Genomic DNA, 26,623 nt, shown 5'->3' on the forward strand with positions numbered 1-26,623 from the left:
GAGAAGTAGTGACTTAAATGTATAGCATCTAGGGAAATAAGATTCAGACCAAAAAGATTGTTTTTTTACAATGCTTTTTAATACACAAAATCCTTTTTCCAATTCAATTGGTCTATGCTTCAGGCTTTTACACTTCTTATGACCTGTGGCTTGCACATTCATTCAAATTCGATGATAAATTTTAAAAAAATGGAGTCATGGGACAGAAATGTAGCATGATTAGTAGAGTCACGGGACAGAAATGCAGCATGATTAGTAGAGTCACGGGACAGAAATGCAGCATGATTAGTAGAGTCACGGGACAGAAATGCAGCATGATTAGTAGAGCGCTTTTGTAGCCTGCATGACGCTCTGTGCACTCCAGCACTGCACAAACCAGCTGGAGAGGAGAGAATAACAAGTATTCGTGAGAATGAGGAGAAATCAGAACCATCTCACTGCTCAATGCAAAACTCTGTATGTGGAGACAGTTCTGGTAGTAAAATGCTTGCCTTCTAAGCGTGGGACTCCAGTTAAATCCCCAGAATACACATTTAAAAAAAAAAAAAAGCTGCGTATTCCAACACTCTCGAGGTAAGAAAAGGCAGGACTCTGGGACTCACTGACCAGCCAATTTAGCTTACTTGGTAAGCTCCAGGCAGGCCAATGAGAAACCCTGTTTCAGAAAAACAAACAAATAAAAAGTTTAGTAGGTTCCAAGGAATGGTGTAAGAGGTTGTACTCTGGTATCCATGCAAAGAAATGTAAAATGGCACAATCCCCGGGAAAATACCTTGTGAGTTCTTCAAAGGGTAGAATACCGACCCATCACTTCTACCCCAGCAAACAACATAGAGAACTAAACACCAACATCCATGCAGAAGCCTGTACTTGAATGTTCACAGTAGCATCATTCATAGAGGCCCAAAGGCAGAAATACCCCAAATATTCATTAGTTCTGGAACTGCCTAGCCATGCAATAGATTATTTGGTAATAAATGAGTACAATATCCAGGGTTGCAAGGACAGTTCAGGGCATAACACACTTGTTCTGCAGTGTGAAGACCTGAATCTGAATCCCAGGACCTATGTACAAAGCACAGAGCGGCTGCACATGTCTGTAGTCCCAACCTTGGAAAATGGAGATGGATTCCAAGAGCCTGCCATCCTGCCTAGGCAAAACAATGAGCTCCCAGTACAGTGGGAAAACCTTCCTTAAGTCAAGAAGGCAGTGTGAATACAGGATGGCAGTGTCCTGCTCTGGCCTCACATATATGAACATGGGCACGAGTACAATAACACTTGAGTATGTGCACGCCCCAAAAGAAAATGCAGTATTTATCCATGTTATGACATAAATGATCCTGAAAAACCATGCCAAATGAAGGAAGCCTGATGCCAAAGACAATACAAGTGGGTTTCATTTATATGAAACATTCAGAATGATCAAAACCATGGAAAGTGAACGCGTTAGTAATGCTTGAAAGTGGAGTAAAGACTCCGTCTTTTGAGGGATGTTAGAAATACTCTGCAATTAAGGAGACAATTCTTCCAACTTACTTTGCAAACTAACTAAAAATCACCTAATCATATATTTTAAAGGTATGAATTTTATGGTATGTGGATTATATCTTAACAACAGTAAGTGGTAGGCCACATTTAAATTTGGGCCACTGTTTCCCAACCTCTGTCCCAGTCACAAAGTGATAAAAATTCTTAACATAAGAAAAACTAAAGGAGCTGGGCTGTAGTGGTGACTTTAATCCCAGCACTCAAGAAGCAGTGGGTCTCTGTGAGTTTGAGGCCAGCCATGTTCATAGAACCCATTCCAGGACAGCCAGGGCTACACAGAAGAACTTAGAAAAAAAAGAAAAAGAGTTTAGCATGGTGGCCTTTATTTAAAGTGCCTTTAATCCTAGCACTTCAGAGGCAGAGGCAGGCGATATCTGAGTTTCAAGGCCAGCCTTGTCTCGGTCGATTTGTATTGTTATTTTTCAGATGTAAGAGCTTTAAAAGCTTTAAGAACAAACCAATATTAACCACAAGCCAACATCCAAAACCTAATCAGAGTTGTTCTGTGATACAGACGAGCACGCCCAAATGAATAAATGTTGAGAGAGAGAGAGAAGGAAGAGGGGGAGAAAAAGAGAGAAAATGTCTAATAACAAACTTACATAATGCAAGTTTTAGGGCATTGGCTGGTTTGGATTTTGTTTTTGTTTGAAATGGTCTGGTCAGGCTGGAGAGATGACTCAATGGTTAAGAGTTCTTCTGCCCTTTCAGAAGACCACAGCTAGATTCCCAGCACCAATATGGTAGCTCTCAGTCATTGTAATCCCAGTTGTAGGGGATCCAACAGGTAAATACATGCTGCACACACATGTATGTAGGCAAAATATTCTACTCACAAACTAAAATAATCTAAAAATTAAAAAGGGTCTTGCTCTGTGGTCAGGCTATTTTCAGCTATGTTTAGTCTAGGCTGGAATGGAACTTGAAAACCTCCTGCTTCAGCCTCTGTGTGCTAGGGTGTACTATGGTGGACATCCTCACAACCAGCTACCATGCCAGAGTCTAGGGAAACTGAATAAAACCTATACCGTCACTCCCTAAGATACTGCTTATCTTTCAGAAGAGACTGCAAAGTAAGTCATGCTTTGATTGAGCTCCCTATTCAGTAATAGCAACTGTGATTCTGCACAGATCTGCGCAGGGAATATGCCTAATCCCATCTAAATTCTCAACACATCTAACGTCTCATCCACCTAACTGGCCAAAGGCAAAACGACTTCACATAGGCTGGACTCAAGAGAGGACATGGAGCTAGACCTGTGGAATGACATGAAGGGTGAGACCAGAGACGACTCTGCAACTATACCAAAAGAAGCAAAAGTCAGAAACCACGAGGCCAGAGGAAAGAAAGCGGGAGATTACTTTAGGGGGCTGGTTAGTGCTGAGGAAAAGGCTATCTTCTAATGCCAAATACCTCCTTACAAAACACTTGTAAATGTTTAAACATTAAATAAAGTAAGCAGTTAACATTTTAAATGTTATGTTCGACTATCACTCATAATCACTAGGCATCATCTTAACCAACTGATAAAACAGAGTATCACCGGTACCACAACAAGAATAAAAGTCTGTGTACCTGAGACAAGCACACATTAGCACATCTGATAAACCAGACTGACTGAGGCCAGCCTGAAACTGTGAAAAACAAGCAACTACCAAAGGGGCAGTTTATAGACTATAAATTAGCTGATACCCTTTTTTAAAAAAAGATTGATTGATTAATTGATTGATTGATTGTATATGAGTACACTGTAGCTGTCTTCAGCCACACCAAAGAGGGCATCAGATCCCATTACAGATGGTTATAAGCCACCATGTGGTTGCTGGGAATTGAACTCAGGACTTCTGGAAGAGCAGTCTGTGCTCTTAACTATCTTAAGCCGTCTCTCCAAGCTCACAAAAGACAATATAAAAACTGAAGGAGATATATCCGTATAATCTATAATCCTGGACTGCAACAGGTCAACTGACAGAACAGGAACAGTGCTGGGAGAGTAGATGGTGACATTAGACAGAGTTGATGGCTGTATTATTAGCAGGTGGGAATGTTGCCCAGCAAGATACCTCAGAGGGTAAAGAAGGTACTTGTCACCAAGCCTGATGACCCAATTGATCCTATGCTCACATGATAGAGGGAAAGAACCAAGTCTCAAAGCAAAAGCATAGTCAATTTTATAAAACACACACTTAAGTATAAAGGACTAATGAGGCAATATGGCTGCCTCCCCTCCCCCTCTTCCCCCTCCCCCCTCTTTTTTTAGACAGGGATTCTCAGGGTTTCTCTGAGTAGTCCCCGACCTCGCTTTGTAGACCAGGCTGGCTGGCTTTTCAGTCCTGGGACTAAAGTTGTGTGCACTACCAGGTCCGACTATCTTTTTACTTTTTCTCTACTTATTTTGTTCTTTGTGACAAATCTCATATATCTAGGATGACCTCAAATTCTTCAAACTCATTATGTTATTACTTGTTCTAAATTAGTCAAACTGCTAACTAACTATTTAACTAGCTGCTAAAAATACTGGTGAGAGTCTAGAGAAGAACCACCTTCATGCTCTTAAAGTATGCTCATATATTATCGCACAGATACCTAGCTCTTTTGTTTTATTTTAATGGAATTTCGTAGATAACCCAAGCTGCTACCAATGCACTACAATCCTGCAACCATGCATTACCACCCAAGGCCATGACTTGCTTTTTAATTAAAAAGAGAAAATAAATGCAGTAAGAAACGTGGGAAAGACCATTTTAGCAAGTGACCTGTTCAGAATAAAGGGACAGGGACAGGGACACAGTGGCCCACACTTTAAACTCATGACTTGGAAGTAGAGGCAAGTGGATCTCTATGAGTTTGAGGCCAGCCTGGTGTACAAAGTGAGATCCAGGACAGCCAAAGCTACGTAGAGAGACTCTATGTCAAAACAACAACAATGAAACCAACAAAACAAAAATAGAATTATAGGACAAACAGCACTCTTTTCAAAAACAGAAGCATTCTGCCGCATAGACTTAGATGTGCCAACTAAATGCATGTGTGACAGTGACACCGCTGAAGGAAACTGGCAAAATCTGTGCAACGTGCTACATTAGATAATATTAAACACCCTGAATCGGCTAACTGTCCCGTGGCTCTGTAAGATGTCCTTATACAAATCAGCATCCAGTTTATATATGAGTTATACGGCATCTGAGACATATAGTCACCATCATATTTGTGACTTACCCTCACAGGTGTGGCAGTCATATGTATGTCAGTAAAGGGAGAAATTAGGAAATCTAGACGAAGTATATTCAGGGATCTGTGTTATTCTTGGAACTTTTATAAGTCTGGAAATATTTCAAGATAAGTTTTTAAATGCTGTAAAAAATAGGCCATATCTGGTTTGTGGAATTTCAACACATTTCACTCCCTTTTTCAACATATTCTGAATTTTTTTGCCATATAATTTTAACATTTTCAAATTATAAAAGCTCTTTTTATGTCAGAAAGAAAACTGATTTCATGCGATACAGAACACGATTTCTTCAATATTTACTTTAATTTAATGCACGTTATAAACATAAACATGCCAGATGACTTTGGTTAAAGAGTTTAAACACTAAATTGCTACCTACTAGACCATTTAGTTCTGAGTTCACGTATTCATGAAATTAACAAAGTTCCCGTTTCCTTAGTGACAGTTGGTGTGGGGTTTTCATATCTGGGTACTTCTGAGTTTTTATATAAGCAACTGAAACATCAAAGCAATAACATCTCTCATCACAGCAGCCTCTGCCATTTCCAAATTGATTTTCTTCCTTCACATTTCCACTTTTTAGTTTAAGGAATCTGGCGACACTCCACCTGTAGGGGACCCACCTCTACTTAAGTTTTGTTCTTACTTTGCCTTGCTTGGTCTACAAGACCCGGCAGGAAACAAAATAAAAGAATGAGACAAAACAAAACAAAGAACACCTTCCCAGAAGTTCTGCCATTTAAAATCCTCTTCGTTGCCAGGCATGGGGGAACAAGCCTTTAATTCCAGCACTCTATAAGGCAAATCTCTTGAGTTTGAAGCCAGGTCCTCCTGGTCTACCCTGGGAGTTCCAGGACAGCAAAGGACTTTGTCTTAAAAGAAAAAAAAGAAAAAAAAAAAAGGAACAAAAACATAAGGTCCATTTAGTAAAGCAATTATAGTAGGTAGTGATTTTTCTTTTCTTTTTTTCTTCTTTTTTTTTTAAGGCAGAGTCTCACTACACAGTCTAGGCTGGCCTCAAATTCACAGAGATGCTCTTGCCTTTGTCTCCCAAATGCAAGGATTAAAGGCCTGTGTTACCATGCCTGGCCCAAAAGCCCATCATTTTTGTTGGATGTATTGATAAGAGTCCTACAACATTTTCAGTAACTTCATGTTAGACACACGACAAATAGAACATGAGAAATAAATGACTTTTAACAACTAGGGATGGGTCTGGGAGATAGTTTGGGTAATAAAATGCATATCTTCCTTGCAAGCATGAGGACTTCAGTTCAATTCCCAGAAACCATTTTAAAAAACAAAACAAACAAAACAAAATGACAACAAAAAGCAAACCAAACCAAACCAAAAACCCAGAGCCTGGAGTGATGGCTCATTGCTCAGTGGTTAGGACTTACAGTTCTTGCTCTTTCAAAGGACCTGGGTTAGGTTTTCAGCGCACACACACACACACACACACACACACACACACACACACGTTGGCTGACAAACTCTAGTTACAGGGCACCTGTATACAGCTCTTCTAGTGTATAAATCAAATACAGCTTTTAAAAACAAAAGCAAAGCCAAAATCCAGGCCAATGCTCAACCCTATCTCAAAAACAAAAACAAATTTGAAAAGGTAACAGTGAACGACACTCAGGATTGTCCTCCAGCCTCCACATGTACGTGCACATGTACACCCACACATAAAAGAACTCTTGCTCCCATAGACTGAAAGTCATGGTGGCAAATACCTGTAAACGCAGCTTTGGGGAGGCAGAGGGAAGAGGGCCACCACCAAGCCTGGTCTACACTGAGCTCAGGCAAGCACAGACAATCTCAAACAAAGAAACAAACAAAGGGTGCATGTAGAGCAGAGGGAGGGAGAAAGAAAGGGCAAGAGAAAGTATCCATCAAAAGGAAAACTTAGTTGAAGAGCAGGCGAGAACTAGAAGGTTAATTTGAAGGTTTATCAGAGGTGGAGGCTGGAAGATAGCTGTTAATTCTGGCCACCCTTGGATACACCAATGAAAGAATAATAAAAAAAAAGTAAAATAAAATAGGTGGGGTGGTGAGATGGCTCAGTGGGTTAAGGCACTCTCTACCAACGCTACAACTTGAATTCAGTCCCTAGGGACCCATGTGGTGGAAGGAGAAACCTGACTCCTCCAAAATGTTCTCTCTCTCTCTCTCTCTCTCTCTCTCTCTCTCTCTCTCATACACACACACACAATCTCCCTCTCTCTCTCTCACACACTCACACACACACACACACACAACAAATGTAGCTAAAAAAAAAAACCCTAGCCGTCATTTAAAACCATATTACCTTGCATATATATAAACTCCAAAATTAGGAGAGTGAGATATGCTTAGTACCTGAAAGGGACAATTAGTCTAGTCTAATGCCTCATTCATTCATTCACTCACTTATTCATTCATTCATAAGCAAGACCTTGCTATGTGGCCCAAGTCAGTCTCCAACTCTAGGGGTCAGGAAAACTGCCTGTCTCAGCCTCCTGAGTACTTAGCAATGGGCCTAATAACTCACTGAAAAAAAAAATCACTTACTGTCTTGGGTACTTCATAAAAATTTACCTTTATAAGAATCAGTTTCTAAAAATATAATCTTTATATTTATTTCATGTGTACAGATGTTTTGCATTCATGTATGCCTGTGCACCACGTATGTGCAGCTCCTGTGGAGCCCAGAACTACAGATATCTGGAAGCCACTACGAAGGTGCTCAGAATTGAACAAGGTCCTTTGGAAGAGCAGCCTGTGCTCTTAACCATGAAGCCATCTCCCCAGTTTCAACTTATAAGTTTGACAGTCCTATATAACCCAAGTTTCAGTCAGATAACCACTGGATTTAACACGAGAAAACCCAAGGGTTAATAACAGAAAATTGTAAGCTAAAGTTAGTGCAGAACAGACTGGCAAGGAACTGAGGTAAGCCTCCAAATTAATCTCTGAGTTGTGGTCTCTGCCTTCTTTGGTTTTTCTCTTTTAAGGGATCATCTACATTCTGATCTGGGACTCATGCTTCATGTTACTGCTATTTCTCTCAACACAATCAACTACTCCTTCTCAACCTGCTCTGGAATTGCACACTGCCTCTGCAAACATTCCACTCCTCTGGTATCCCATGTACACCCAAAGAGCAGTTAACAATTTTAACATGTTCCAGAGACAAATCTCAAACAGAAGCTCAAGATAAGGGAGAATCTGTGGGCGTTCCTAAGCAGAAAATCTGGTCTCCTTAAGAAAATACTTGTTCCTACAATTTCGACCTTCTTCAGCATACAACCTTTTGACCAGTAAGTAGTGGCATGACCCCATCTCCTTAGTGTTACTAACAATGGTACCTACCCAGTATCTCCCAATCCGTGAAGGAAAATAACCTAAAAGAGAAGAAAAAATAAGCTCACACTGGACTGTTACAGCTTTAGTTAAGTTACAAAAGCGAATGCAGGTCCTAAAAACTTACAACAGAGCACTATCCCACAAGCTTATTAATTTCTTACACCCCTTCCTTTTAATCTCTAAAATAAAACGCCGTTTTAGCACTCAGAGGTGCTCACAGTCGATAAAGATAGCTGTCTCAAAAGTCAAGTCACGAAAGCCTCACGCACAGAGTCGGAATTTTTCATCACAAAAGTTTCCGAGAGCAAAAGTTAATCTGAGCCCCTGCGGCACAGACATTCGCCGCAGGTCGGCTGTTTCAGCACCGGACCTCGGACTTGCTTCACGGGTGGGGGTAGGAGCGCTAGGCAGGCAGGCAAGCGGCGCCCCGCCGGCTCCAATCCCCGGCCCGGACCCCAGAGGAGCCCGCGGGGCGGCGCGAACGCAACCACGCGCGGCGGCCTGGGTCTCGCTGGAGCCCCAGGCCCCGTCGCCTCCACTCACCGCGGCGGTGGCCTTCCGGGCGGCGGGCACAACGGCGGGCATCGGGGCGGACATGTTGTTGCCGCACATCCACCGGCTGGCGGACAGCGCGTCGGAAGCGGAAGGGAGCTCGGGCTCCCGGCAGCCGAAGGGCGTGCGAGCCGAGAGTCCCAGCCCGCCCCTCCGGGCGCGCGCTCAGGCGCGTGCGCGCCCCCGCGCCGCCCTGCCCTGTTCCGCACGCTCGACCCCGAGCTCGCGCCCCGACTCGGCCGCGCGTGCGCGTCACAATGAGGCTTCGGCGCGGACCCGGAGCAGAGTGCTGCTACTGACCACTTCGCCGTCCTTCCACGCGCGCAGGTCCTGGAGCAGCGGCGCGTGGCTGGGATCGCGGCTGAGTGGGGCGACCTCTTGCTGTGGTCCCCTGTGCGTTTGACTCCCGAATGCACTTCCCCAGGCAGGTCAACTAAAGGGCAGATATTAATTGAGATATAACCGTTTTGAACACGAGGCTAAATGGCCACCCTTCTGCACGGCGCTGAATTTCTTGCATACATAGGATGTATAACTAGAGAACGGTTAATGGCAAACATCTAAGGCCAAAACGCCGCGACCTTCAGAAGTCTCCAATTAAGTGAGGAAACCAAATATACAGTTTTTAGGGAACATTTTTTTTTAAGACTGTTTGGGAAGGAGTTGGTGAACCAAAGACTTGCCCATGAATAGTGAAATAGTGAAAAGTTTGAACATTCTCAAAAATGTTGATGACAATTTTCAAAAAAACAATAGTAATGGAACTCACAAGACTTATACCACTATATATTTTTGTGTTTTTGAGACAGGGTTTGTCTGTGTAGCCTTGGCTGTCCTGGAACTGGCTTTGCAAACCAGGCAGGCCTCGAACTCAAGTAAATCTGCCTGCCTCTACCTCCTGAGTGAGTTTGCCACCACGGCCAGCGATGATACTATATATTTAAGTCAATTTGTGAGGTCTTTGTGACTTTAAAAGAAAACACAACTGTCTTTAGCTCTCATTCCGAACATAATATGATCCAAATCACTGTTAGGTAAGTTTCTCTATAATGAAATATGTAGAATTCCAGAGGCTACCATTATCCCACTAGAGAGGACAAGAATACATCAAGTTGGGGTGCTTGTCATCTGCAGATTCTCCTATCTCAAAGTCACCAGTTCCTGCAATTTTTCTGGAGTTCTGTATCCTCCAATGAGCTTGCTTGTTCTGTTCTGAATGATCTCTTTCTTCCCCGGGTAAGGGAATGAAGTAAATATAAAATTTAGAAGAAAAAAAAGTTATTCAGATGACTTGATTGTACAAAATAAAAAGTAAAGTCACCAACAAGAAAATTCAGCAGTATAGCCATACTAGGTCAGTACACACATAGAAAAGTGTTGGAGTTCAAGAGTCATCCACAAACTACACGAACACCAGTGTCACTCAGACAGGGATGGTTTATTGAATGTACACCCTAAGACTGATCAATCAGGACTGAAGCTCAGATTTTAGAGGCTGAGACTACAAACATCTTTCTCTGTCAGCTTATAAGGGAAAAAAAAAAAACCACAAAAAGTACAGTGAGCTCATACGGAGGTGGAGGAAGTGCTGCCCAGTGGTTGGCGCTGGTCAAGTCATTTTAGACATAACTGTCATTTTGACCTTTACTTTGGTAGGTCCTACATAAAGCTTTGTGGAATGTCTTAAGATTAACAGACCTCATACAGAACTTAAAGGATATGTGATCAGCATGACCTTGCTCTGAGTCTGGTTATTTTTCTGTGTCAATGACTGGCAGGCGTATTATAGCAGCAGTGTGAAATAGCTGGCAGACATGGGACAAAATGGCTACAGTTGTGCCAGGGGAGGGGTAGGCCTCAACACAAAGTATATTTCTAGAGATAAGCAACAGCTGGTTGATTGTGTAGCAATACAAAACATCACAGTAGAGATTTACAACTATAAGGTTTTAAAAACACGCTATTGAATCTGACAGATGAAATGCCATGCAGATTGCAGCCGAGTATAGTATACACTCATGAAACCATGATTACCAGTATGGTAAACACCAGCCTCACCTCTCATTTCCTCCCACCCTTTCCATCATTACTGTGGGTTTCATTTTTATTTTACACAGAATACTACATAAAATGTACCTTCCTAGTAGTTTAAGTATCTTGGTGCTCTTGTCAAATTCGTTGACTTCACACGCACTAGTTTATTTTTGGTGTGGTGTTTATGTTTCCCTTTTTTTCTGTAAAAAAAAAAAACTTTAAAATTTTGATACTGTATCTTGACCCTATTGGTCTTTTCAGGTAGTATAAGCACTTTAATAATATTAATTTTTCAATCCATAGAAATAGGCTATCTTTCCATCTGTACCTTCATGCCTGATTTCACTAGTGTCATTGGCATACAGAATTTAAAGTCTTGTTCTAGATTGACTTGTATTTTGTTTTTACATGTAGTGACATTTATTTATTGAGTGTTAGAAGACAGCTCTTGAGACTTAATTCTTTCACTGCATGAGTTCCAAGGCTGGAACTCAGGTTGGTGCACCCTCAGGCCCTGTTTTTTTTGTTTTTTATGCTATTGCAAATAGGATTGTTTTCTTAATTTCTTTTTCTGATAGTCGTCGTTAGTGTATATTAACATAACTAGCTTTAATATAACTTTATATTTTGAAAATTTACTGAATTTGTTACTTGGATCTAGCAGGTTTTTTTGTTTTTTGTTTTTTGTTTTTTTGATGGAGGCTCTAGGATCTTCTAACAGTGACGTTTGCAGACTGAGGTAATTTTACTTTATATAAACAAAACGGTAAAGTATTAATTAGACCTATATCAACAAAAGTATTGATACCTAGGTGAAGAAAAGACAACTGAATAGGAAGATCCAATATTATATAAATTATCAATTTTCTCAGAATTAATATAATATGTAATCCCCACTAAAAGAACTATACGTTTTATGTAATAACAATTACATTTAAATGTTCTGTAAGATGACTTTTAAATTTTATAATTATAAAAGTCACAAAAATGGTAAAATAATCGTGCAGAGGTATTCAGATATTTGGAAAGAAATAGAGAACCCAGAGACTACTGCTCAGAATGGCCACGCAAGAAACAACTGTAAGGTGTGTCTATACCATTTCCAGGGCGGCTGCTTCCGTCAGGCTAGGGTGTCTCAGAACTCTATTGGGGGTCCTCCTTCATGGCCGCAGAGCACCTCCGTGCCTCCAACCCTCACCTTCAAAACACTGGCACTGCTGAGATGTTTGTGGTCTTAGAGAAAATATTCACTGATCAAAGATACTGGGTATGTGTTAAGTATTAGTGATTATATTGTCAGATACAATGCAGTGAGGTTGTTCAAGCAGAAGAAATGGTGGTGTTTTTTGAGGTCTAAAGGGTTTATCTCTGTACTCAGAACCAGACACTGTTGTTTTGTGTTTGAGAATGATTTAGAGAGTATTGTAAAGAAAGCAGAAGGGGCTGGAGAGATGGCTCAGTGGTTAAGAGCACTGACTGCTCTGCCAAAGGTCCTGAGTTCAAATCCCAGCAACTACATGGTGGCCCACAACCATCTGTAATGCACTCTTCTGGTGTGTCTGAAGACAGCTGCAGTGTATTCATATATAATAAATAAAATGTAGGGGCTGGGGATTTAGCTCAGTGGTAGAGCGCTTACCTAGGAAGCCCAAGGCCCTGGGTTCGGTCCCCAGCTCCGAAAAAAAGAACCAAAAATAAATAAATAAATAAATAAATAAATAAATAAATAAATAAATAAATAAAATGTAAAAAAGAAAGAAAGCAGAAACCACGTGGACATAAATAAATAAATAAATAAATAAATAAAATGTAAAAAAGAAAGAAAGCAGAAACCACGTGGACATTCCAGTTAGCAAGGAGCAGCTTGAAGGTTCTTGATATTGCTGTCAACACAGACCACAGGACATGGTGAAGGAATGATTCCTCCGATCTGTATGAGAACAAATGCAGACTCTCATCAAGGAATGACTGGTCATTGTGACAGCTTATCTTAGTTGTCAACTTAACCACATCTGGAATCAGCTAAGACTCGAGCTTGATTGGATAATTTGATCAAGTGGGAAGACTCACCCTAAATCTGGGCCACTTCTTCTGGTGGTAGAAGAATAGAGTGTGGTGGCTCAAAAGGATCTGAAAGGCAAAGGCAGGTGAACTGCTGTGGCTTTGAGGCCAGTGTGGTCTACATAGTAAGTTCCAGACTATCCCGCGCTACACAGCGAGACCCCATAGCATAAGACAAAACAGACCAACAACACTAAAAACATGGCTTTTGCCTTTTGCCTGTGTGTCTTCACTCTCACAGCATAACAACACACAACAACAGCTCTCTAAGAACGCTCTGCCATGACAGTGCCAGATTCCAACTGCTGAGACATCCAGTGGCTTAAAGAACTACTGGATTCTTGACCTCCATCAAGAGGCAGTCGCTGTTGGACTACCCTCGCCTCAGCCTATAAATCACTACAATACTGACTCTCCCACTCCCAATGTGTACACCACCCATCAATTCTGTTTTTCTTTTATGGTTTTTCAGAGTGTCTCTATGTACTTCTGGCTGTCCTAGAACTCACTCTGTAGACCAGGCTGGCCTCCAGCGTAGAGATTCTCCTGCCTCTGCCACCCGGCATGTGCTACCGCTACAGAGTCTTAACGACAAATAATCAGTAGCTGGGGTTATTCTCATGCAGGCATAATGTTTTTGTGCATGGTGTCAAAATTTATCCTTGCAAAAGTCAAATGCTGCTTTCTCTGCCAACATACCTTGTTGTAACCTGGACACGGCATTGCATTACTTAGAATCAGTATCTCCTGTTTCAAGTTTGTGTAAACATTGCTTCCTATTTATTCCCTGACTTGTCAATAAAAGCTGATCAACCAATGGCTGGGCAGAAGAGAGAATAGGGCTGAACTTTCACTAGCCAGGGGGAAACGGGGGGGGGGGGGGAGGGAGAGGGAGAGGGAGAGGGAGAGGGAGAGGGAGAGGGAGAGGGAGAGGGAGAGGGAGAGAGAGAGAGAGAGAGAGAGAGAGAGAGAGAGAGAGAGAGAGAGAGAGAGAGAGAGGGAGGGAGAGAGAGAGAAAGGGAGGGAGGGAGGGAGGAACGGGAGGAGGGGAAGGGAGGAGGATGAAGAGGAAGAGGAGGAAGAGAAGGAGGAGTAGGAAGAGGGATTCATCTCGAGGAAGGTGTTCAAGAGAGACATCGTGGAAAAACACCTGAAGCCCATAGAGCCAGATCAATACTAAAAGTGCAAATATCATGGGAGTTTTGGCTTTAATAGTTTAGAAGACTAGAATAAACTAGTAATTGCTCAGTTATTGTGTCGTAAAGCTTACCAAATAAATCTTATATTCCTGTCTCACTCATTTGGGAACTAGGTGGCAACAAAGAGAAACTGCCATTTTTAAAACCGCATTTACACTTCCAAGCTTTCTCTCTGGAACTCAGCAAGTCAGGCGTCCATTTTTTGCACTTCTCTTTAACATGCTTACCCTTCGAGTTCCCACACCATAGTTCACTGAGCTGTGACCACCTGATGACTTTTCAAAGTTCCAAAGTCCTTCTACAGTCACAAAAATATGGTCAGATCTGTTACAAAGTCCCTGCAATCCTGGAACCAATTTCTGTCTGTGTCAGGGCTACTAATTTGGTGATGAAACATCATGACCAAAGTTAACCTGGGGAGGAAAAGGTTCATTTGGCTTCTGTTTCCACACCACAGAACATCAACCAAAGGGCATCAGGACAGCAAGGCATAAACCTGGAGATAGGAGCTGATGCAGCAGCTATGGAGGAGTGTTGCTTACTGTCTGGCTCCTTGAGTGGCATGTTCAACCTGCTGTCTTAGAGATCCTAGGACCACCAGCCCCACCCACATTGGAATGAACCCTTTCCCACCAATCACGAAGAAAATGCCCTACATACGTTACTTCCTCTCTCATGACTCTGGTTAGTTTTGTATGTCAACTTGACACAAGGTGGAGTTATCAGAGAAAGGAGTCTCCCTTGAGAAAATGCCTCTATGAGATCCAGCTGTAAGGCATTTTCTCAATTAGAGATCAAGGGGGGAGGACCCAGCCCCTTGTGGGTGGTGCCATCCCTTGGCTGGTGGTCTTGGGTTCTATAAGAAAGCAAGCTGAGCAAGCCAGGGAAAGCAAGCCAGTAAGTAACATCCCTCCATGGCTTCTGCATCAGCTCCTGCTTCCTGCCCTGTGTGAGTTCCAGTCCTGACTTACTTTGGTGATGAACAGCAATGTGGAAGTAAACTGAACCCTTTCCTCCCCAGTTTGCTTCTTGGTCATGATGTTTGTGCAGGAATAGAAACCCTGATTAAGACAAAAACTATCCAGCATAAGGTTTTTATCTTGAAACAAACTGCAACAAACCTTTTGCTTTTTTGATACAGAATTTCATTATGCTTGGAGAGAAAGAAGGAAAAAGCCCGGTGGGAGAACAGAGGAGAGTGCTATTGGGTCATAGACCAGCCCCTCTTTCCTAGAAATCAGGTTCTGTTTCCAAGCAGTTCTTCCTCTTTCTCCCCTTTCCCCATCCTCTTTTTCGATGGGGAATTTACAACAAAGCATATTGTATTGTTTTGGGGATGCCTAACTCTCCTTGCAACAGAGGCAGGCCAAACTAAAATCACACATTTATGAATTTGGCCCACCACTCCCCTGAAACCTGTAAGCATCAGAACCCCTTTATTCTGGAATTTGGGGTGCTCTCCCCTCTCTTCAAGACCTCATCATGGCCCCCTATGACCCTGGTTCTGTATCTCTCCTAATCTAAAGGACTGCTTGCCACCTTAAGGGCTCCCTCTCTTAACCCAGCTCTTCTGAACTGCCAGTGCGGTGTCCTCCTGCAAACTTGCCGCCTTTTAAATTTAGTAAGAGGCTGAGAATGGTTAAGGTTGTCTTTTATCTGTAGTTCCAAAATGTCTGATTGATTGGTTGATTGGTTGATTGATTGTTTGACTGATTTATGATACAGGGTCTCTCTGTGTAGCCCTAGCTGTCCTGGAACTTGCTCTGTAGATCAGACTGTCATCAAACTCGGAGATCTGCCTGCCCCTGACTCTCCAGTGCTGGGATTTAAGGCTTGTGCTACCGTGCCCCGCTTGTTAACATCTCTTTAGCTTGGATGTAGCTTCCAAAACTCATTAATTTTCATAAGTTATTAACTTACCATGGTTTCTTAATATGTTTTTGTATTTCAGTTAAGGAAGGCTGGGCATTCATGCTCTTTAATTCTATTGCCTGGAGCTTCAGTTTTAGCATACACAGGAACAAAAACCAACAGTTAGCATCAAATGTTCCTCATTGAAGGAAGCATAAAGCCAATTATATTTAATTAAATTTTATCATTTCTCAAGTGTGTAAAAATACAGCTATGAAGCATAAAACCAGCTGGAATTCAAAACTGGCAGTTTTTTCCTTTCCTTAAGCTAATACTGGAGGTATTCCAGGAAAAAAAAAAAGGTTGAAAACTAGCAAATTAACAAAGGAAAATTCGGGGACCCCCATGGAGGAGTTAGAGAAAGGACTGAAGGAGCTGAAGGGGTTTGCAACTCCATAGGAAGAACAATATCAACCAACGGGATCCCCACCCCCCCAGGGACTAAACCATCAACAAAAGAGTACACATGGAGGGACCATGGCTCCAGCCCCATATGTAGCAGAGGATAGTATTGTCTGGCATCAATAGGAGGAGAGGCCCTTGGTCCTGTGAAGGCTCATTTCCCTAGTGTAGAGGAATGCCAGGGTGTTGAGGGGGGTGTGGGAGCATCTACATAGAATCAGGAGAGGAGGTATGGGAGAGGGGGAAAGGGATAACATTTGAAATGTGAATACATAAAATTTCCAATTAACCAAAATAAAGAAAAAAAATAAAGTTCTAAAGCAATTGAAACAAAAATAAATCCAGTACTTTGAAACGAAATACACCGAACACAAGTAAAGTGGATGCTTTTCTTAGTTTGGGTTCTGTTGTCTGAAGAGAAACCATGACCAAGTTACCTCATAGAAGACAAAACATTTAATTAGGGTTGGCTAATAGTTTCAAAGGTTCAGTCCGTTATTGTAGCAGGAATCATGGCATCGTGCAGGCAGACTTGATTCCTGTAAGAGCCTTGATCTGTGTCTTGATCCAAAGGCAGCAAAGAAGAGACTGTCTTCTGCAGGCAGCCAGGAGGATGGGCTAGATCACACTGGGCAGATTTGAGCATATATATAAGACCTCGAAGCCCTGCCTCCACAGTGACACACTTCCTGTAAGAAGGCGACATCTCCTATTAGTGCCAGTTCCCACGGGGGCCAAGCATATTCAAACCTCCACAGTGCTTAACCATAGGTTCTGAAGCCAAGAAAAAAGTCTAGACAAATAAGATCCTAACATCTGGTCAAGAATAACCAATGAACCATCAAATAAATCACAAGAACTTTCAGTCCTAAGAAGAATTCGCCAATATCCTCATGAAGAGGGAACAGACTGTTGAACACAAGGAACTTATGCTGGTACCTGGCACTAATTCATGTGACTTCTTCAGTGAAAGTGGATCGTCCATGGTTGTGAGCCCATGTTCATTAACCAAAAACTGGTGATTCAAAACTTCAACTTTGATGTGGAAAGGAATATGAGGTAGTTTATTCTGAAACTAAATATTCATGATCATGGTCCAGGAACAGGGATTGGGGTCATTGTTAATTTCTCAGCTCCAACAAACAAGCGTCAATTATGCTAACTATGTTCCGAAGTGGTAAACTCATGAACTTAACAGATCAAAGTCAAAATTCAAGCTACTTTAAAAATACGTTGCTAGCTGGGCAGTGGTGGCACCTTTAATCCCAGCACTCAAGGCCAGCTTGGTCTACAGAGCTAGTTCCAGAACAGCCAAGGCTGTTACATATCAAAACCCTTTCTCAAAAAACCAAAACCAAACAACAAATGGAAAGAAAGAACCCCTGCCCCCCCCAAAAAACAATGAAACAAAACAAAACAAAAATCTGTGTCCTCCTTAGCTGGGGCTGAAGACTTGGCTGTGATTAACAAGGTACCAGAACCACTGGAGTGAAACGCTTGCTTTGTCAGCATAACTGATGCTACTCTGTTGGAGCTGAGAAACGAACCGCAGTTAAGGAGAGACCGATATCATTGAGGTGAATGAAGTCTTCTGGGAAGTGTTTCCTCAGGGTCGGCACACAGCAGCTGTGTTCCAGATGTGGCTAAGGTTGTTACGTTGGTAGCAGAGCTTGGTAGTGTGAGTCACTCAGGCGATGCTGGTTTTGGAGGTATAAAAGGATCATAGAGAACAGCTAGGCTTGGCACTGTGGCAGAACTGGAGTCCCTAAAGAGAACTCAGAAGAGGGAATTGGTAGAAGAGTAGCCCAGCTACATGAAGAGACTCCAGCATTTTGGAGATGCCAGTACCATGGGATGATCACCAAGAACAGTGGCAGTGGTGGGGTGAGGCCAGCTGAAGCCCTAGAGATGAGCTGTGTGTGTTGTGGAGGTCAGAGCCCAAGTGGTCCAAGCCCTTTGGAGGATCCCAGATCATGAGTGGATCCTAGACGCTGGACATGGTGACTGTGCTTTGGTTCTTCCAGTAAGCAAATATTTATTTTTGATTTTACCGGAGACCACAGTAGAAAAAGTTTAAACTTTTAAAGAGACTGGATTTAGTAAAGTGTTTTAATTTGTAAAGGCTGTGGGGCTTTTAAAGTTTGTAAATGTTTGTATTGTGATGTTCATACTAAGGCGTGACCTGGGGGATTAACAAGAAAGACTTAATTTAACAGTGTTTTGCTTGTATGTCAAGCTGATGAGTCAGTTGTGCTGGCTAGTTTTGTGTCAGCTTGACACAAGCCAGAGTCATCAGGGAGGAGGGATGATCCTCAACTGAGAGAATACCTCTGTAAGCCCAGACTGGAGGCAAACCTCTACAGCCATCACTGTCCAGCAGTGACTGATGAGGGAGAGACCAGCCTATTGTGGGTGCCACCCATGGGCTGGTAGTCCTAGATTCCATAAGAAAACAGGCTGAGGGGGTTGGGAATTTAGCTCAGTGGCAGAGCGCTTGCCTAGGAAGTGCAAGGCCCTGGGTTCGGTCCCCAGCTCCGGAAAAAAAAAAAAAAAAACTATACAAGGGCTCAGAAATCAGGCTGAGCAAGTCAGTAAGCAGCACTCCCAGTCATTGCTTCCTACACTGCCTCCCTCCAATCCTCCCACTTGCTCTGTCCCACTCTAGTCCCCATCCACCACCAGCCCACCCTTAAATTTTGCCTTTTCAGGAGATCCATGTGTTTCCCTAGACCCTTTTTATTTACTCTCTCAAGAGTCTAACTTGGTTATCATTTACTTAATGGCTAATATCCACTTATAAGTGAATACATACCATATTTGTCTTTCTGGGTATGGGTTACCTCACCCAGGATGATTTTTTTTTCTAGTTCCATTCATTTTCCCACAAATTTCAAATCATTTTTTAAAAAAAAATAGCTGAGTAATACTCCATTTTCTAAATGTACCACATTTTCTTTATCCATTCTTCAGTTGAGGGCCATCTGGGTTGTTTCCAGTTTCTGGCTATTGTTAATAAAGCCACAGTGACATAGTTGAACATGTGTCTTTGTGATAGGATGGAGCATCCTTTGGATATATCCTCAAGAGTGGTATAGCTGGTGGTGTTGTTAAATATCAGCCCTTGCCCATCTGGATAGAGCACACCAAACCAACACCAACATGGTTCCACGTGGAGAGATTTAATGGGCGAATGAGACAAGGGGAAGGGGCGAGGGAAAGAAGAGAAAAGAGAAAGAGGAGAAGAGAGAGAGAGAGGGGGCAGAAGTCTGCTTTTTACTTGGAATGTGATGTAACTACTCCCAGGTAGAGTTGTGAATTGAACCAAAGGAATACTGGGAATGTATAGCCATGGCAACAGTGACCAAATGGTGTTGCTGTTGGAGATAAAGGCAATTCCTGATACCGACAGCTAGATCTTGAGGTACATTGATCCCAAATTATCTGAGGAACTACCATATTGATTTCTATAGTGGTTGTACAAGTTTGCACTACCACAAGAATGAAGGAGTGTTCCCCTTGTCCTGCATCCTTGCCAGTGTGAGTTGCCATGGGAGATCTTTTCGTCTTCTGATATCTTCCACAATTTCATACCTCAAAGATTTGAAGTTTTTTTAATTGCATTTTTAAAAGATTTATTTATATATGTGAGTACACTGTCACTGTCTTCAGATACACCAGAAGAGAGCATCGGATCCTATTACAGATGGTTGTGAACCATCATGCTATTGCTGGTAATTGAACTCAGGACCTATGGAAGAGCAGTCAGTGCTCTTAACCGCTGAGCCCCCAGATTTGAAGTTTTTATCATAAAGGTCTTTTATTTGCTTGGTTAGAGTTACCCCATGGTATTTTATATTATTTGAGGCTATTGTAAAAGGTGTTGTTCTCTAATTTCTTTCGAAGTTCCTTTGTCATTTGTATATAGGAGTTACTTTTTTTTTCTTTTGAGTTAATCTTGAATCCAGCCCCTTTGCTGAAAGTGTCTATCAGCTGTAGGAGTTCCCTGGTGAAATTTTTTTAGGTCACTTATGCATATCATCATATCATCTGCAAATAATGATACTTTAATTTCTTCCTTTCCAACTCCTATCCCCTTGCTCTCCTTTAGTTGTTTTATACTTCTAGTTAAAACTTTAAGAACTACATTGAAGAGATATGGAGAAAGTGGATAACCTTGTCTTGTTTTAGTGGACTTGTTTTGCACTTCACCCCTGTTTAATTTAATGTGGCCATAGACTTGCTGTAAATTGCTTTTATTGTGTTGGGGTATGTCTCTTGTATCCCTAATCTCTTCAGGACTTTTAACATGAAGGGGGTTGGATTTTTGTCAAAGTCCTTTTTTGTATCTAATGAGATGATCTTGTGTCTTTTTTCTTTCAGTTTGTTTATATTGTAGATTACATATACTGATCTTCATATATTGAACCATCCATGCATTTCTGAGATGAAGCCTGCTTGGTCATGATGGATGGTCTTTTTGATGTATTCTTTGATCTGGTTTGCAGATATTTTACTGAGTAATTTTTGCATCTATGTTCATAAGGGATATTGGTCTATAACTCTTTTTCTTTGCTGAATCTGTGATTTGGGGACCAGGGTAACTGTGGTCTCATACATTGAATTGGGCAAGTTTTTTTGAGATTCTATGTTGTGGAATAGTTTGAGGAGTATTGGCATTACCTATTTGAAAATCTGGTAGAATTCTGCCCTAAAACTGTCTGACCATGGACTATTTTGTTTGGGATACTTTTAATGGATGCTTGTATTTCACTATGGGTATGTATCTATTTACATTATTTACCTTGATTTAACCTTGGTAAGTGTTATCTTTCAGAAAATTATCTATTTCTTTAGATTGTCAAAGTTCATGGAGTACATATTTTTAAACTATGTCCTTACGATTCTCTGGATTTCCTTGGTGTCTGTTGTTATGTTTCCCATTTTATTTCTGATTTGCTTAGTTTAGGCATTCTCTCTCTGTCTTTTAGTTAGCTTTGATAAGGATTTTGATAATCTTAATGATTTTTCTCAAAGGACTAACTCTTGGTATCCTCGATTCTTTGTATTGCTAAGTTTTCTTAACCATTAAGCTATCTTTCTAGCTATCACAAATCCCACTTTACCCTTCACCCCACACCCCTCCTGCTCCAGATAATTTTTTTGATGCTATTATATAACTGGATTATTTTTTAAAATTTCTTTTCAGAAAGTTCATTATTGGTATATAAAAAAAATACTGGGTTTTGCATGTTGCTTTTGTGTCCTATCACTTTATTAAAAGTATTCACCAGATCTAAAAGTTTTCTGGTGGAATCATTATGAATATTTAAGTACTTAATTAGCTCATCTTCAAATAGTGGTATCTTGATTTCTTCCTTTCCTATTTATATCATTTTATATCCTTCTATTATCTTATCTCTCTAGCTAAGTGTTTCATTCATCCAAATGTTGTGTTGAATGAAACTGGAAATATAATGGGCACCTTTGAATAATTCCAGCTGAGAGAGGAAATGGTGTCATTTCTTGCAATTGCTATTGTGTTGACTTTTGATCTGTTTCATGCATTCCTCTCTCCAGATGTATAATCTAACTTGATGCAAGGTCTTATGTGGGAAGTGGGAACTTGAGACTGTGACTTGGTGTTTTGTTTTTGTTTTCTTTTTTCTTGTTGAAACAAATGTTTCATTACTAATAAATACTCCTTAACTACTTAAAAAGAATTTAGACTAATTCCCCAAGCAGATGTGTATAAAATAAATACAAATTGAGAGATTATAGAAATTTTGTTATCATCATCACAGAGCTAAAAAACCATTGCTTTATTTACCACATCCCTTCATTTTACACTTTAATGACATAGAGCAAATCCTTCAATTCATTCTTACAGTTTTATATGCTTACCATGGGATACACAGCCAACAAGTAGCTTCAGACCATTATTTCCACCGTTACTGACTGATTGATATTAGTGACATTACATAACCCATACAATAAAGAAAATGTCCTTAGAAGAAATACAACTCAGTATTTTGTTTTTTCTCAATCCCATTTACTCTATACAGAATTTTCCCCCAAATAAATAAGCCATTATTGGTATTGGTGCTCAACCAGAAGTTTATTGTATACTACAATGTATTCATTTCTATAAGTAAGGTAGGCTTATATTTTGCAAATTTCTTCCCCAAAGCATAAGTGTTCTAATAAAAAAGATGCCGTAAAATAATTAAAAACAATAAAGGACTGGAACTGGTTCTTGTTGGTTCTGGTTTTTGGTCTGATTGGTTTTCTTTTTGTTCTGTTTTCTGGTGTGTATGGTTCTGGGTTTTGGTCTTGTAACTGAGTCTGGATCTTATCTCTTTATCATTCTGCACATCTTATGTATTCATTTCTTTCTAGTTTTGGTACTGGGTAGGCAAAGGTATGAAGAAATAAAGGGAAGGTGTGGTTGAATCTTGACAGCTCTGTCTCATGCGCTTAGTATACCCTCTAGGGTTAGATTCTTGAAGACGTCATTTTCCCAGCAAGTTCAGAAGTTAAGGCATCAGGGCACATTCCCTTTCTGTGCAATAAGGAAGGGCATCTTCAGGATGAACTTATCAACCCCCTTGCATTGTAGCTTTGAATTACCCACCCCACCTTAGAGGATCCTGGGTAGAAATTTATTAAAAAGGAGATCCCACTCACTGTGATGTGAGAAGTCATAAAGGTTGTTCCTTTCCAAATACTGACAACTATTCCTAAATTCTTAAATCTTCACAATGCAGGATCCACTGGGCTGCTCCCTGCCACTGGGCACCTCACTCCAATTGCTGGAGTCTTTACTTATGTTTTCTAAACAAGCTGTTCAAATTATGTTTCTTGACTGTTTTTTTTTCTTTCACAAAAACAAAAATTCAAAGACCCCATAGCACGATGGTTCTCAACCTTCCTAATGCTGTGAGTCTTTCTTACATTCCTCCTGTTGTGGTGACCCCATCCGCAGAATTATTTTTGTTGCTACTTCATAAGTACAATTTTGCTATCATTATGAAGTATACTGTAAATATCTGATATATAAGGTGTCTGCTATGCAACAAAAGGGTCATTTGATCCCTGGGTTGAGAAACAATGCAATATTTTTGCTAATTAGTTTATAAGGCTACAAGACCCTATCTTTTTGTTTTTTTAAATTTTTTATTAGATATATTTCTTTACTTACATTTCAAATGTTATTCCCCTTCCCGGTTTCCTGTCCATAAACCCCCCTCCCCCATAACCCTCCCTGATGTCCCCCATATTCCCCTGCCCTGGAGATCCAACCTTGGCAGGACCAAGGGCTTCCCCTTCCCCTGGTGCCCCAACAAGGCTATCTCTGCTACATATGCAGTCGGAGCCCTGGGTCAGTCCATGTATAGTCTTTCGGTAGTGGGACCCTATCTTTTAAGTTGTTTTTGGATGCTGCCAGATTTCAAACAACCTGGGATTGACTTTCTCTACTTTATTTCTATCAGTTCAGCCTGTGCCTTGTTCATAAAATATAGTTTAAAGGTGTGAATATAACTTTATGTAGCTATTTTACAGTTGATTTAGGGTCCGGAAAGATTCTTTATTGCATTTGACTGTGAGAAGCTCAATCTGGCAACCACCTATAACTCCAATTCCAGAAGATTGGAGGTCCTCTGGCCTCTGCCAACTCTCAAAAATACACACACACACACACACACACACACACACACACACACACACACACGGAGAAAAATCTTTACAAGTAACTCTAGGACAGCATGGGAGGGCTGTAGATATGCCATGCAATGCAGGCCAGGAGAACAAAGACATCCAGAGACCTACCCACCATCATGCCACACCCCACTAAACTTCATGGGCAGGCTGTCGACACCTGCTTGTACAGGCCTGCTCACTGCCATGCCACTCGACCTGGGCAGGGGAAGTCACCCAGAGGCCTGCCCCCTGCAGGAGCCACTACAATGTGCAAGTGTGTGGTGGACGAATGGGAGAGAAGAAAAGCAGCAGAAAAGTTTGAGCATTGTGAGGAGAAATGGAACTAGGGATTCGAGGGTGGAGGGGACTAGCCTGATATAAGTATCCAGCCACACCTCCTGAGGCCATGGTGAAGTTCCAGCCCACGCTGCTACTGGGGGCCATGTAGTGACAGAGGGTGGTGTTGATGTCCTTGGTTCATATTACCATTAGAGACCAAGCACACGTCCCTGGCCTAGGCAGCCACTTGGAAACACATAGATGTTCAAAGGCTGTGCAGAACTGGCTGTGGAATTCAGGAGAGCTGCCCCTGTACAGCTAGTGCAGGAGCAATTTGACAGAGTTATATTGAACCCTCCAATTCTCCTTTGAACTCTCCTTTCTTTGTGATTAAAAAGAAATTTTGGTAAGTACAGACTATTGAGAGATCTAAGAAAGGTCAGTGAAGCTATGGAATTAATGAAGGCATTACAACCCGAATTACCCATACCCTCTGCTATTCCCTCTAATACTTATAAGATTATACCAGATTTAAAGGACCGCTTTCATACCATTCCCCTCCATTCCCAAGATTGCACGAGACTTGCCTTCAGTGTTCTGTCTACCAACTTTAAAGAACCTGTGAGGAGATACCTTGGAAAGTTCTACCACAGGGCATGGCTGTAGTCCCTCTTTATGCCAAAAGTTTGTAGCTCAAGCAATTGCCATTGTTATATGTTTATATATGAATGTATATAGCTCATTATATGGATGCTATATTGTTAGCTGACAAAAATGAAGGTCCTTTGCTGCAAGCCTATGCCCGATTACAACAGGCATTGGAGGGAAAAGGATTGGTTATTGCTCCAGAGAAAATTCAGTGTGGGCCTGTCTATAAGTATTTATGACACAAATTATATCCAAAAGCCATTTACCTCAAAATTACAGCTGAGAAAAGATAAATTAAAAATTTTAAATGATTTTCAGAAATATTAGGAGATATAAAGTGGTTTAGATGATTCTTAAAGATAACTATAGGAAAATTAAAGTCATTATTTGGCATCTTTAAATGAGATTCTGATTCTTTATCTCCGTAGTATGTAACTGAGAAAGGACATCAAACATTATAGACGAAAAGGCTATAGAACAATTCATTATATTGACTATGCTAGGTCATGGGGCACTTATATTTTACCCACTTCTCATATGCCTACTTCAGTGTTGTGGCAGAATGGCCCTTACCCTGGGTACATCTACCAGACTCTCCTGCTAAAGGAATCACTCCTTACTATGAAGTGGTTGCCATGTTAGTGCAGCTATCCAGGGAAGAATCATATAAATAGTTTGTAAGGATTCCAACAAAATCCTGGTACCTTCTACTAAATTGCAAATTGATTGACTCTATCAAAACACAGATGTTTGGCCTATGGTATTTGCCAACATTTCAGGGAAAACTGATAATCATTACCCTTGCCATAAATTATTACAATTTCCTTGTCTTCATGAGTTTGTATTTGCCCACAATTTGAGCACTACTCCAAAAAAGCTGCTTTAGTCTTTACTGTTGGATCCTCTAGTGGAAGATTTGCCTCTATATTGGATTCAAAAACATTAGCTTTGCAATTTGAATCTGCATCTGCTCAGGTCATTGAATTAAAAGCTCTTGTAGTTGTTTAAACTTTTGGGACAGTCTCCTTTTAATTTCTGTACAGATGACATCATTTGAGCTTTACCAATGCTGCTTGCGTCCTTACTAAACAATGTTCTCAGTGCCCACAACATCTTTCTATAGTCCACTATGGTATGAATCTGCTTGGACTAGTGCCTAATCAACTTTGGCAGATGAATGTTATTCACATTCCTAACTTGGGGAAGCTGAAGTATATTTCTGTTATGATAGATACATATTCAGGATTCGCACGTGCATCTGCCTTGATAGGAGAAGCCACTAATCATGTTTAACTCATCGCTTAAAATGCTTCACAGTGGCACTGGATATAGTAAAGCCTTTCAAACCGGTTGTTGGCAATTCAATATTGTCCACAAAACAGGAATTCCGCAAGGGCGAGGAATTGTGGAAAGAACTCATGAAGTACTGAAACAACAATTGCTAAAGATAAAAAAGGGGGAAACTCCACCCCATAACATGTGACTGTCTTCATATTTTTTTTTAAATTTCTGACATTGAATGCAGTTGCTAATTGTTTCTGGCATCCTCAAACTCAACATCATTTTGCTTTTGTTAGATGGAAAGATCCTCTGACAGAACTTTGGCATGGGCCTGACTCTGTATTGATATGGGGATGACGTTGAACATGTGTTTTTTTTTTCACAGGTTGCCGAAGGAGTTCAGTGGCTGCTAGAGCAATTGGT

General features: G+C 41.1%; 2 protein-coding genes across 14 annotated transcripts in view; one reads left to right on the forward strand and one right to left on the reverse strand.

Annotated features, from left to right (window-relative positions):
- Window positions 1–8,777, reverse strand: part of Lypla1 (lysophospholipase 1) — a 29,151-nt gene extending 20,374 nt beyond the window's left edge. For 6 of the 12 annotated variants that reach the window (NM_001429411.1, NM_001429409.1, NM_001429410.1 and 3 more), the window contains 2 exon segments: window positions 8,142–8,173; window positions 8,679–8,771. In NM_001429411.1, the coding sequence (NP_001416340.1) occupies window positions 8,142–8,173; window positions 8,679–8,747 (101 nt within the window). In that variant the 5' untranslated portion in view covers window positions 8,748–8,771. 12 annotated transcript variants of the gene reach the window in all.
- Rgs20 (regulator of G-protein signaling 20) overlaps window positions 1–26,623 on the forward strand; it is a gene marked incomplete at its 3' end in the record, with an annotated part of 597,802 nt that overhangs the window by 223,074 nt on the left and 348,105 nt on the right.

This window comes from Rattus norvegicus, chromosome 5 (genome assembly GCF_021556685.1).
Source record: "Rattus norvegicus strain SHRSP/BbbUtx chromosome 5, alternate assembly SHRSP_T2T, whole genome shotgun sequence".
NCBI lineage: Eukaryota > Metazoa > Chordata > Mammalia > Rodentia > Muridae > Rattus > Rattus norvegicus.